Consider the following 14,096-nt stretch of genomic DNA (forward strand, 5'->3'; position numbering starts at 1 on the left):
CGAGCAGCTTGCATTGCGCGTTTTTTTTTTTTTTTTTAATGCTGCTTTTTTCTTTAAGCCCAATTTATTGTTGTATATTTTTTTTTTTTCTTCTCCAAAATATGTAACCAAACGGCAAATACATATGCCACTGTTTAGATGTTGTTGGTCTTGATCATGGATGCTCCGTCTCTATAAGGAGGAGGGGAGGTCAAAACGGAACTGTCTGAGAATTCAGGGATGAAGTATACAGTCCATATCCTGTCCATGTTGTTGACTAGGAAATGCCTCTTCAAGTCTAAAAAATGAAAAAATTCAACCCAGTGATTTCTTCCTTTCGACTAACTCCTGCAAAAGATAATGTTTAGGATAACCTCGCTTCCTTATTCATGAAAATAATGAAACAACTATAGTAAATAATTAGACAAAATGTACTTTGCTTTACGAAGTCTTTGTTAAAGGGGCTCAGTAGTGTGCACCACCACACTGGCTCTTCCCAGAAATTAAGTGCAAATCCTGATCATTGGCTGAATCTCGAATAACATCTTGGTCCAATAATGTTATTCCAGATCCAACCAATCAATATCTTAGTTGGGTTGTGTACATAGAGTACAGAAACCCAGGTACTTTTTGCCATGACACACCCAGTCACCTGAAGGGGGGGGGGGGGTGTGACTTCACCTAAGTTGTGTTAGCTTAGGGTGCCTTCTTGAATATTTTTTTTTTTTTTTTTTTTTTTTTTTTTTACCATTGTATAATCTGGGCTCCATATGTGGAATTTATGCCCTTGGGCCAGCTCCATTATAAGTTCAATGGCACATAGTTTATATCAATGTTGGTGCTGTGTTGATAATGAGATCTGATCTGGTATACAAACCCTTCTGGCTTAAGGCATTGCGTCAGTAATTCACCATACCCTACTTTTTATATGGCCGCTGTGTGTGGTCTTCCACTGACATCATTCCACGTGGTCTATTACTGGCGGCACATTTGAGCTTGTACAGTTTGTTCAATGATCTAATCCAATTGTCAAGCATATGACAACTCCCTACCGTAATTAACTTTTATTTATTTATTTTTTTTTTAGACGAATCTCTTTTAATTGATCGTATTCCTTACGCTGGAGTTCTCAACCCTGACGACCAATGGACGCCCTTGGTTTTGAATGGACATGTCGCACACTTTGATGTTAGAATAAGAGTAAAATGTGATGAAAATTACTATGGAGTTATGTGTAATAAGCTATGCCGCCCCAGGGATGACTTTGTTGGACATTATACCTGTGACCAAAATGGGAATAAAGCCTGTATGGATGGCTGGATGGGAGAGGAGTGTAAGCAAGGTGAGTAACCATACACTTATTGGTGGGTGGGGAGTTTGGTAGTAGTTTAAAGGGCATCTACCAACAGGATGAAGGACTGTATGCAAATGAGCCTGAGGGGCTCCAGCCTAATTTAACACCTTTGGAGCAGGATCCCCTCAGGCTCATTTGCATACAGTCTTTCATCCTGGTGGTAGATGTCTGTTAAATGCAAGTCTACTAGGTATCTAATACTTGTATTTTTTGCAGCAATATGCAAGCAGGGATGTGACTTACTCCACGGCGTATGTTCTGTTCCTGGAGAATGCAAGTAAGTTTTTTATATTTTAATTTTTTTTTAGGCTTGTTTGAATTCCATTCCAATAAAATACAGTGTCTATTGTACTTTTTAAAGAAAATGACAGCATGATTCTGTGTTCTGACTTGTTGGAGTTGGACAATGTTCTTTTGCTCTAGGATGTGCTAGACTGTGATTCATGTCTTGTTTTTCCGCACTGCTATAATTGCATCCTATCCCCCTGATATGGATTCCTGGAGCACTGCCACTTTTTGTTTATCAGATGAAACCTCAATATTGAATAATGAAGATTGGAAGGATGGGCATGGTGTTCATATTGTGGTTGTTCTAGTTTTCGTTTACCTCTTAATCATGGTGGTGGACTGCTCATGATCTACCCTTATAGTCAGTCAAGTTGCCTCCTTTTCTATAGTTGGCTGGTTTGTTGACATAACCATCAAACCTGGGTTCTTTTTGTATAAATCGATGTGATTGTGTAAAGTCTTCTAAACATCAAAAAACTTGTATGTGTATTCACCGTTCAGTGTTGGCTCTATGTACATTTTGATGACCGTTATTAACACCCAAATACAAAGCAAATGATCTGTAAGGTCCCTTTTCACATTGTCTTCTCACCCACAAGGACTTATCGTGGTGGGAATATTTGTGCATTATCTGTATGATAATGAATAATCAGGAATCAATATATTGTTGGATACAATTTACCAAGACAATGAGTGGTCCTCAGATCATCTGATGGAAACTTTTTTTTGAATATGCAAGTGGTTGGCCAACATTTGTCTTCAAAGAGCGCTTATCTAGAGTGAGGTCTTGTTGAGGCTGAATTGTACAACTGTGCAGAATATTAGTCAGCATTGCTTTGATCCCACTATTGAATTTCTCTCCATAATCTGATTAACATCTGGCCCATCACAGCCACAAGTGTAGTATCTGCTGTGTTTATCTTGTCTCAGGACTCTGTTTATTCACTAGGGCCTGAAGAAGGGAGCTGATTATTTTCTGGTACGGACACTCGTGTTTGTATACTCCCAGGGGTTCGGCATAACATGAAACCCACTTGTTTTATTGCATTTGCTTGAGGTTCCTTTTAATATGACTTAATAATAATAATAATAATAATAATATTATTATTATTTTTCTTTTCATGACAAATTATATACAGGCGGTCCCCTACTTAAGGACACCCGACTTACAGACAACCCATAGTTACAGACGGACCCCTCCGCCCACTGTGACCTCTGGTAAAGCTCTCTGGATGCTTTACTATAGTCCCAGACTGCAATGATCAGCTGTAAGGTGTCTGTAATGAAGCTTTATTGATAATCCTTGGTCCAATTACAGCAAAAATTTTGAAACTTCAATTGTCATTGGGACAAAAGAAAAAAATGTGTCTAGAACTTCAATTATAAAGTATACAGTTTCGACTTACATACAAATTCAACTTAAGAACAAACCTCCAGACCCTATCTTGTACGTAACCCGGGGACTGCCTGTATTCAGAAAACAAAAGGCGATGTCAGCTCACCTGAGATGCAGTAGATTGATGGGGTGGGTAACTCAGGCACGGGTTTCACCAGCTTCTATGGAGTGTACTATACAAAAACGGACATCCGGCTCCAGAGTAAACTCCACTCCAAGTTAAAAGCAATACAACTTATCTTTATATCTCCAAAAATGCATAAAAATCTTAAAAAGATGGACACGGATGGCAGAAAGTCATGGAAAATGCCTACGCGTTTCGGATAAAGACTATATCCTTACTAGTAGCTCGAGTCGTGTATGCATTTTTGAAGATTTGAATAAAGATAAGTTGTATTGCTTTTAACATGGAGTGGAGTTTACTCTGGAGCCGGATGTCCGTTTTCAAATTATATATTATCCTTTTTCAGGAACTCTGTAGGATTTATTGCAATCCAGGGCATTGCTAGTATTGTTGGTGCATAATTTGAATTGCAGAGCAGCTGGTATGTGAGGTATGGCAACCAAAATTGTGTACACCAGGACTGATAGAAACAGGTTGGAATTATACCTGCGAAATGCTGTATTTTTGTTTATGACCTTAAATTGGAGACTGTGTTATTTTGTACATTTAAGAAACTTCTATTTAAAGGGGTTATTCCCACAAAAAGAAATCTACACCCTTGCAGACAGTTTTATTACTCATTGGCAGTAGAGATGAGTGGATCCAAACTTCCTGTGTGTGACCCAGACATATTACCAAATTCCCTGCCAAACGGCCAACCTGGTAAACCAATGCCTCTAGCTACCAGCCCCCAATCTACTGTTTGGCAGCCAATCTGGCAATGTGTCCAGGTCAGAACAGGAAGTTTGGATCCGCTTACCTGTAATTTGGTAGTTGTTTTATCCTTGGATTTAAAATACATCCTCTTCTTCCAATGGCCTTCATTATTCCCTCTTCAAGGGTTGCCACATAGGCTCTTACAGCATTAAGGTGCAAGTATGTTACCTATGTAATATTAGAATTATGTCCTTTGAGAATCTGTAAAAGCTGAGCTATGACCCTTACTGGAGAAATGGCAGAACAGAATCTTTTATAAAATATGAAGGCAATCCATATCATACAATGTGCATACTATGTTTTCCTTTTCCCTGTCAGGTACTGGATAAGAAAATCCAAAGTGCACATTGTCTTTTTAATCCTCAGAACCCTATCCCACTTCATTTCCTTCCCTTGTTTCAGTACCTTCCTTGTATTCAAGGTGCCAGCTGGTTTTAAGGATGCGATGTAAAGAATGACTTTGTACCCCCATGAAATTCCGTCTCGCAGCCTTTTCCTCTCCGCAGCAAGGTCGATGTATTCTCCATCTAACAATTGCTTTTGGTGCAGACGTAGAAGTTTGGAGCCTGATAAGGTCACCCAGACTACACAAAAGCTATTTGTTTGTTCTTCCCTACTGCCATGTATTTTGTATGTTTGTTTATTTATTTGCTGGCAAAAGTAATTTTTGTTCTGGGCTCCTCCGTGCCGTGTTTTCTCAAGTAACGGCCGGTCATGAGACCTTACCCACTGCATTATTATTACTAGTTACCCTCTGCCCCTCTTTAGTGACCCCTTTCCTCTATTGAACTACCTGTGTTGCAGTAGATTGGGGATAGATATGGCTACATGTTTTCAGCGTATTATTATTTCTGTGCTTATTGTTACTAAGGAAATGCATGATATGTGTTAGACAGGCCAAACCTTGCCCAGTTGGCATGTCTGTTGGATATGTAAATGGTTGGCTTGAAGCATAAAACTAAAATTTTTTGGTTATAATGGTGGTTGGCAGGAGTTGGCCGAAGAAAGACAACTGGATCACTTTGATCACTTTTGTTCTTGGGTCTTGGAGCTACCAGAGGCCAGTATGTTGTTGTCTTTGAGAGGCTACGAGAGGCCAGTATGTTGTTGTCTTTGAGAAACGTGGTCAGATTTGTCTAAGAATGGACGACCCAAATCCCGATTTAATTTACCATCGCACTTCAGTAGCGTAGAAAATGTTTTTGACGTTGTCCATACATTAGACTTCTGTAAAATGCTGTTCAGCTTGATTCTTTTATGTACATGGGGATTAAGTTGATCCTGACCACATGCAGGAACCCCAGCCCATCACTGACAGGTTTTATGTCAAGTATTTGGCATGGAAGTGTGAGATGAGGTCAGTAAAAAAAAAAAAAAAAAAAAAAAAAGTTTACTTTTTTGCATGTATCTTAGAGACTGTATGTTCCAAGACGTCACTATAACAATAGGATGTTGGAGACCCGGGATAATAAAGACCTAATGCTATCTCCTGGTTATGGTCTATACGGTGACCCACCATTCGTGTAAATCCCTTTGTTTCCGATAAGGAAGTCAAATTAAAGCTGGCCCATCACCTGTAAATTTAGGACACAACAGACTTCCTGTGTCAGAGGAAGTCCACATTTACTCTTCCTAGATAATGGTAAAACAACCGGACTTAACACGTAGTGACCCTTTGATTCATAAACATTGTGTTCCTCTAAAAATAAAAAAAAAATGTTGTGTCACTGAGGAATGCAGGATTCCTGCAAAAAAATGTATTTTTAAAGTTGGGAGAAAGTATTTATATATTTCTTGGTGACGGAAAATGCAGATCTGGAAAATATGGTCACGTGATTACTACTTTTTTTTTGGTACTATACCATAAAGGTGTAAAAAAAAATAAAATAAATAAAAAATAAAAAAAATTTACTGCTGAAATTTCTGCATCTTCATGTGCAATGCTTTCTATACCACTAAACGAGAACACTGTTTCTGTCCATGTGCTATCTGTTAGCTCAGAGGATATCACACACACAATTATTTCTATGGGCCCCATGTGTGTGCGGTGATATGTTGTTTGGGTTGTAAGAAGCACACATTCTTATGCTGGTAGGGTTACAGAAATTGGCTAAAGGCATGTAATACTACTTTTGCCCGAAACGCGTTAGTTGTTAAGTGCAGATACTGTTATGTCTTTGCATTTTAAGATGTTTAAATAAAGGAAATTACCATTTTAAATTGGAGAGCTGGGACCTACCTTCTATAATTCATCTACTTACAGGAATTGGGCTTGCCACATTCATAACGTTCCAAAATGACTTGCTATAGGGCATTCCATCGAATTTATATACATATGGAGGGTTTTTGTTTTTTCATAATTTTTTTCTTTCAAGGATTGGATAACCTTCTTTTTTAAAGCAGAGCAAATAATCATTGTGGTTTATTTAATGACTGAGGCTGACAAGTTCTCATTTGCATTGGCCATTTACACACTGTCTGTAGGACAATCTACGATGTTTAGGAAAGATGACTTTTCCGATTGATCCTCCTCCATTCAGCAGCATCGATTATCGGGAGCATGCCCTTGTTAACACAGACCAATGCTGCTGATAATCTTGCATTTTTATGCCACAAAATAATGCTATCGTTTGTTTACAGTCAAGCAACAGCGGTTTCTCAGCCGAATAGCAGGCTAAGCATTGGGAAGATTTTTTTTTTTATCCCAAAAATAGAGTATAGAAGACTTTACAAAGATTCATAGAGTGCACATTATTGCTTGTTCTTACTGTTGAATTTGTCCATGGATAAATTGTTATCTTGGCTTATACGTCAGATTTAGGGTAAAGATTGCATCTTAAAGGGGTTGTCCACTCTCGGCAAATAATTTAATATAGTTTGTGTAAAGAAATGTTCTACAATTTTCCAATATACTTTCAGTATCAATTCATCACCGTTTTCTAGATCTCTGCTTGCTATCTTGTGATAAAGCTTCTATGTGGATAGAAATCTGTCCATGGTGATGTGATGGGCACCCATGTGCCGGAGCGGTTATTGATTTCTTTCTATGATGACGTCTCCTGCACCTGTGTGTCCATCACATCACATGGACAGATTTCTATCCAGTGGAAGTAAAGATGGAAGCTTTCTATAGCAGGACAGCAAGCAGAGATCTAGAAAACAATGAGGGATCAATACAGAAAGTATATTGGAAATTTTAGAACTTTTTAATACACAAACATATCAATTATTTGCTGAAAGGGAAGAACCCCTTTAAATATAGTTTATAAGAACACAAAGAAAATCCTTCCAATGACAAAATTGGCCAAGCTACATGTTATTTTATTACTTCTATAATCCATTTCTGATGATTTTTAGTATAAAATAATTGTATTTGATAAATAAAAGAAAAAAAATCTTGCATTGAAGCTTTTGCGGGGGTCTCTGTGATCAGAGAATGTACAATATAAAAGCACAGCGTGAATACATAAACCCTCATTGTATGGAAAAGGTTCCTAAAATAACTACAGTTAAAATTGACAAGACAGCTGTGTCTTCACCCACCCCCAGGCCTTGAAATAACACTTCCACTCTTTAGAAAAACAAATTGGCTAACCTCTTGCCAATTCTGCCCAAAAGCACCCGCAGAAATGTGCTCTATAATGAACCTGGTATAAGAGGTTGTGTTTTTATTTCCTATTGATGATTTTTACACGGGTTCTCTGAAAGCCAGCATTATTAGATCACGCTTTGTTCCTGCACGGACCATTAATCGATGAGCTAAAAGTAGTTTTTCCTTGTTTTCTACATTATTCTAGTCTGGAGTAGTGATTCCATAAAATATTATTGCTATAGAGATCTCTTGCCAAGGACGCCACAGTAGTTCAACTGAAAATTTTGCCTGTGTAAGCCTAATGTATCGATATTTTGCTATTGTGTGTGTTTTTTTTTGTTTTTTCAAGTTTTTATTTCATTTATTTTTTGTGACTTCTCATTCTAGATGCCACTATGGCTGGCAGGGGGAATACTGCAACAAGTGTGTTCCATACCCTGGCTGCCTCCATGGCAGTTGCCGCTTGCCGTGGACATGCAACTGTGAGACCAATTGGGGTGGACTTCTCTGTGATAAAGGTGAATTTTTAAAGGCTTGATCTTGACCATTTTGACCTACATCGCACCCTCTTTACAGTTGTAAGATCTGTTTGGTCGAATATCTTGGATCAGACAGAAATGAGTGTGTATGTTTTGGTTGGTTGCTCTCATTAGGGACCCAGGTATCTAATGTCCCTTTTCATTACGTCTTTATACAACTAGTCTGGTAACTTTATTTAAAGGAAATCTACCACCAGGATTAAAGTTTGTAAACCAAACGCGCAGACATGCCGGTGGACGCTCCCTCTGTCAGGTTCTGCTCTTCTTGTAGCTTCTTAAGCCATTTGTTTTTCATGAAAAAAAGTTATAAAATTATGGAAATGAGTCGAGGGGCTCCAGGCTCCGTTGACGCCTATGGAGCCAGGAGCCCCTCAGGCTCATTTGCATAATCTTCAAAACCATTTTTAGTCATTACAATGGCATAAGAAGCTCAAAGAACAGACCTCGACAGAGGGTGCACAGATCAGCATGTTTGTGTGTTTGCTTTACAAACCTTAATCCTGGTGGTAGATGTCCTTTAAGTTGGTTGTCAATGAAACTTGATATTGCTGAAGATCACTGGAGAAAATCTTTGCTGGACACTTTGGGTCAAGGTTATAATCTTGGGTCTCGCAGCATACTATTTATATGGCATCCCAAGCTGGAGAGCTGTTAATTTAGCTCCAGCAATTGTCTCTCACGTTTTCGGCATTTTTAAAGATGGTTGCCTTGACCTCTTTCTTGAGCGGCAGCTTTTAGAGCATTACTGAGTTATCTCCCATGTCTAGAAGCCTCCAGACTTCAATACCAAGCATTGGTCAACCTTTCCTCACACTCGGTTATCTTTTTGTGTGCACATAAAACGTGTGTAGAGATGGGGGCAACTTATGGTGACATTGGGTAATCCTGGTATGATTGGAGAATGTCAGAAGAAACTGATTCTCACAGATCTGTCTCAACAGTCTAACAGTATCAGTAGTAATCTTTGTTTTTTGTTTTCTTTTTATTGTAAAGATCTGAACTATTGTGGAACTCATCATCCATGTCTTAACGGAGGGACCTGTATGAATACGGAACCTGACAAATATCACTGTGCCTGTGCTGATGGCTACTCTGGAATGAACTGTGAAATAGGTAGAGAGAAAAAATCCCAAAAAATTTAAATGAGATCCATCTCTTATAGGTTCATTTAAAGTTCTCTATAATTTAGATTTTTTATCTTCCTGAAAGTCCTCCAATGTCTACTATCTAATAAAAACAGAAATATCATGGTCATCAAAAATGTCCTATTCTGTTTCCAATCCTCCAGTAGACTTACCAACTTCTTGTTTTTTAGCTGAACATGCCTGTGCTTCCAACCCATGTGCAAATGATGGTATCTGTCATGAAGTCTCCTCTGGCTTTGAGTGTCATTGTCCACCAGGATGGACAGGTCCAACCTGTGCTATAGGTAAGTTAGAGGACGTCTTCCATTGTTAGATTCTAGAACGGTTACCTGTCGTCTTCTGGTTGTCTAGTACGTAATTTACAAGGGTGCTGGGACATTTTTAAGCCTGGTCAATCTGATTCTTAAAGTAATTACAAGAGAAGCTTTGTCCTGAGCTATTGTTATAGTTGTTGTGCACTGCATTTGCTAGCTTTAACCAGTCATTAACATTTTGCACCAGTAATCGCATATGATCTTTCTTAATTCTGACAATTTCGACCAAGTATTTTTTATTAAAGCTTTGTACTTCCTTTTTATGGAAGCCTTGAAGTATTATGAAGTATGTAACTTGATAGATAATTATATGTATGACTTTACTCAGTACTATATATTTTTATCTACTTTTCCTTGTCATTTCAGACATTGATGAGTGTTCATCTAACCCTTGTGCTAGTGGAGGAATTTGTAAAAACCTGATTAATGGCTTTGAGTGCATTTGTCCTCCTCAGTGGGTTGGGACCACCTGTCAGCTGGGTAAGTCACTTGGAAACCTAGCCATAATATTTCTCCAGCATTCTGGAGTTACATTGAGTATACACTTTAAAACGCTGCATATGACAACCTTACAGAAGGACACAATGAAATAAAGGTTGAGAAGAATTTTCCGTAACAAAAAAAAAACACATCTATAAAGATTTCCGGAGCCCTATCCTTAATGCAGTTTATTTACATTCACCAATTTACTAAGCTTTTATTTTTAACTAACACTTTTTTTTTTTTTCTTAATGGTGATTTTATTTTTTTTGTGTGTTTAAACATTAACTGGTGATGGGGCTTTTGTATGGCTCGTTAAAATATTGATTGATTTGTTTTGCCTTCCTCCACTAAAAAAAAAAATAGTACACTGAAAAAGGCAAAAAATCTTCTGCTTCATCTTCTTTAAATTCTAAACACCTAGACAATTGCTAAAAGTTTTGTCAAAACTTCTGACTTTAGACCTGGGAAAGGCCTTTGCCCCATACTGGATTTTGCTGCCCCCTAGTACAAATGAGCATGTTTTGCAGTCAAATTTTTTTTTGTGTTTAGTTTCTTAATAAAAAATTAAAATCTGAGGGAAATTTATGGCAGATCATCATATGTCCTCATATATGAGATATCATAATCTAGTCCTCTCCTGTCTATGACTCTTGGTTGTAGCGATCACCAATTGATGGCATGATTGTACAGTCACTGTTATAGCGTACACCGTAGGTGGAAGAATACAATTGCAGAGTATCAGAACAGCAAAGAAAAAAAAATTTTTTTTTTGAAGACTAGGCAAAACCTTTTATTGTTATTATATATTTTTGATAGATGTTTGTTTTGCCCTCCTTGGCTGTACCTGCTCATAATTTCCCCTTTTGGGTAGTAACTGATAACCACCTACATTTTGGGTTGGCATTTAGCATGGCATGAAGTTTTGGCTAATTCGGTAGATGGGCATGTTCTATATGTATGATCTGCATGAAATGTAATTTGTTTGATTTTGCTACTAGCCTATTAATATGTCGGTGTATTCTGCTTGGTGCCTGGGAATCTGTATAATGGTGTGTATTTTTCTTTCTTTTTGTCTTGTTTCACAGATGCTAATGAGTGTGAGGGAAATCCCTGTGTTAATGCTTATTCTTGCAGAGATCTCATTGGTGGATATTACTGTGACTGCATTCCAGGATGGACAGGAAAAAACTGTCACATCAGTTAGTATTGAATGGTTAATTCTAAGCTGACCCTTCCTATCCACTCCTCAACAAACCACATTCATTCATTGCCAACTTCACCTTCTATCTATGCATTGTGCTATCAGGGTACAGAAGAGTTGCACCAAAACACGAGCTTATTCACTCATACACACAGCAGACTTTATTTCTGACATTTCTAAGACCTGTCCCTTTTCATCTAGCAAAAAAAAAAAACCTCTGCACCATATCTGTGAGCTGTGTGTGAATATGCAGCATGGAGATCAGATGTCCTATTGATTGTAACCTATTTCCACCTGAAAAAATGTTTGCCAGTTCTTCTTGGTTAAAGCAGTCCTTGCCTTTCAACAAGCTTTCCATAAATCGGTAGTTGAGGGTGTGTACATGGTAATGATTGTGGTCACTGGGACTTGCATGTAATGTATGTTTACCAGCAGCTCTCACCTTTGCCGTCTCTAACAGTAAATTTGCATTACTTGTGTGCCGAGATGAGACCTAGCTGCTCCGACTCCCTCTGCAAAGAACGTTTAGCTGCTGTGACTCGCTTATACCCCTCGCCCATTCCAAAATAAGTGAATAGAACTGCAACGTGAGACTCTTCCTATGAATCATTTTTGTTTTCCTTTGTTCTTATTCCATAGATCAGCTTTCAGATTATATGTAGTGTTCCTAATACAATATAAAACTAGCTGAAATAATTAAAAATAAACATGGCAGAAGAAAACCTGGGCTGGAATTGTTTTTTTCAGGTGGAAATACTATAATTTTTTATGTCTAAATCAAAGCTTTGTGCTATGTAGTCTATAAAAGTCTCCCTTCCTTCTAGATGTTAATGACTGCCGTGGTCAGTGCCAGAACGGAGGCATTTGCAAGGTGAGCTCTGTTTATATCCTATATAAATGATACTACCCTTTTTCCCCAAAACTAGTACAAAGCTTAGAAATAGAAGGCCCAGCGGCCTTCATTGCTTCAACTCCCCCCATGCTGTACATTAGTATTAGTGGATCATTTAGATTCTGCAAGAGGTTGTGACATTGGGGAATAATTCATGGGATGAAATCACTGACTGTTTCATTGAAAATGCTACAAGCAGCTACCAGGACAAGAAGGGGTCATTTAAAGAAAGTGTGACTGCTAAACATGAGACAATTCTAATAGAAATGGAACCACAAGAAATTCAGCATGAAATTGAGTGTGGAGACTTAGAAGGCTAGAGATGTTGATCATGGAAAAATAAGGCAATCCTTAAAGTAAGACCTAGCGCCTCTTTAGAAGCAAAAATTAATATGACTAAAATTAATCTTATATTCGGGGGGGGGGGAAACGGTACTTGAAAGCAACACATTGCTAAAGTGATCATCTAGTCACGTTCATTTATTATTATTATAAGGGGGACATGTGCTACTCGGGCAACCAGTCATAAGAATGGGAACCAGTGACTCCAATTTAAGAGAATCCAAAGGGGATTGTCTCATTTATCCACCGATTTTGGGGCGGCTCCTTTAAAGTATAGCAGTGCCTCCATCGCACCACCCTACCCTTAACTATCACCACCATAGGTTCAGCCAATTATCTCATACACTATATTGAACAATGGGATTCCTTTTCTCATTGAAGTCAGATGTATGTTCCCCCTTCCCCGATTTATTAGTTGCCTGTAAGAGTCTAAACCTTTCACTTATTTTCAGGATAAAGTTAATGGATATCGTTGCATCTGCCCTCGTGGATTTTTTGGCAAGAACTGTGAGGTAGAAGTGAACGAGTGTGCAAGCAATCCATGTCAGAACGGAGGAGTCTGTGATGACCTGGTCAACGGGTTCCACTGCCGATGTCTCCCTGGTTTTGCCGGCACTTTGTGCGAGGTGAGTGTGTTGTGTGCCACCACCCATGGACAAGGCTGAGGAAATCTATCTCTGGATTAAACTAGAGATCTCCAGGCACCAGGACATTACATATTAATGTAGGCATCACACGATACTTTGTACAGTGGTGTCTAAATAGCTTTAGACATATTAGGGCATGACGCTATCTCGTCTTCAGAAGATAAACCTGACATCTAAGTCAGTTTTATTAGCAAATTGAATTTCTGGATCATTAAAATTCCAGAGAGATGTGTAGCTTCTTCATACCCTGGAGAAATGTCTCCGACAAGTCAGCAGCTTATAGCTTAATTATCCTCCTGCGTTCTTACACTTTTACAGTGTACTTTAACTTGGAGGGATTGGGGTTGTGCGTTTTACCTACATTCAGTGCTAATTGACACCTTTTTGTTGTGGCGTTTTTAGGGGCAATTTGATGGATCTGAAGCGATGGCTTTGTGCTGCAACACTTGCAAGGCTTTATAGAGAAGGGGTGCTGGGACCTTAAGGGGTAAAATGAGGCTTAGTATGAAGGTGATGGGACTTAATAGCAAAGGCTAAAATGAGGCCTGGTTTTTGTGCAGATTAGTATTGCCACATCCGTAACCCCCAGAAGGATAAGTCAGAAAGACGTATCGCCTCTATCTATGGTCCTGTAAAGATAAGTTTGGAGTCTCCTTGCCACTTATGAGTTGTATCGTGTTTTCTGCTCAATCTCCATCCAAAGAAAAAATGTTACTTGGTATTTGACTGAAATGTGACCTCTTGTTTCAATGCACAACTAAAAGGAAATTTACACCAGCAAGATAAATTTAATGGACATATCGTGTAGTATAAATGTCTTGAAGGGGCTGACACCTTCTCTATCCAAATGGAATGCTATAGCTCAGGAGAGTATGGAAATACTTTGTTCTTCGTGGCTTTTATTGCATTTTTTTTTTCATTATTGTAGAAGATCAAGGAGCCAGGATAGAAACTATATGAATTGCAGGAAGTTTTGTCCCCACTTAACTATATCCTTACTACATACTATTAAACTTGAACTGGAAAGGGAAATTTATACTAACC

At 38.4% G+C, this 14,096-nt stretch overlaps 1 protein-coding gene across 4 annotated transcripts in view; it reads left to right on the forward strand.

Moving 5' to 3' along the window:
- The window catches only part of JAG2 (jagged canonical Notch ligand 2), a 61,655-nt gene that overhangs the window by 32,225 nt on the left and 15,334 nt on the right, over positions 1 to 14,096 (forward strand). For 2 of the 4 annotated variants that reach the window (XM_072115870.1, XM_072115871.1), the window contains exons 4-12: positions 1,067 to 1,321; positions 1,550 to 1,610; positions 7,877 to 8,007; positions 9,022 to 9,141; positions 9,344 to 9,457; positions 9,854 to 9,967; positions 11,056 to 11,169; positions 11,996 to 12,042; positions 12,858 to 13,031. In XM_072115870.1, the coding sequence (XP_071971971.1) occupies positions 1,067 to 1,321; positions 1,550 to 1,610; positions 7,877 to 8,007; positions 9,022 to 9,141; positions 9,344 to 9,457; positions 9,854 to 9,967; positions 11,056 to 11,169; positions 11,996 to 12,042; positions 12,858 to 13,031 (1,130 nt within the window). The remainder of the gene's footprint in view (positions 1 to 1,066; positions 1,322 to 1,549; positions 1,611 to 7,876; positions 8,008 to 9,021; positions 9,142 to 9,343; positions 9,458 to 9,853; positions 9,968 to 11,055; positions 11,170 to 11,995; positions 12,043 to 12,857; positions 13,032 to 14,096) is intronic. The other 2 variants (XM_072115872.1, XM_072115873.1) reach the window with 1 other exon arrangement.

The sequence above is a fragment of the Engystomops pustulosus genome, chromosome 7 (genome assembly GCF_040894005.1).
Source record: "Engystomops pustulosus chromosome 7, aEngPut4.maternal, whole genome shotgun sequence".
NCBI classification, from domain to species: domain Eukaryota; kingdom Metazoa; phylum Chordata; class Amphibia; order Anura; family Leptodactylidae; genus Engystomops; species Engystomops pustulosus.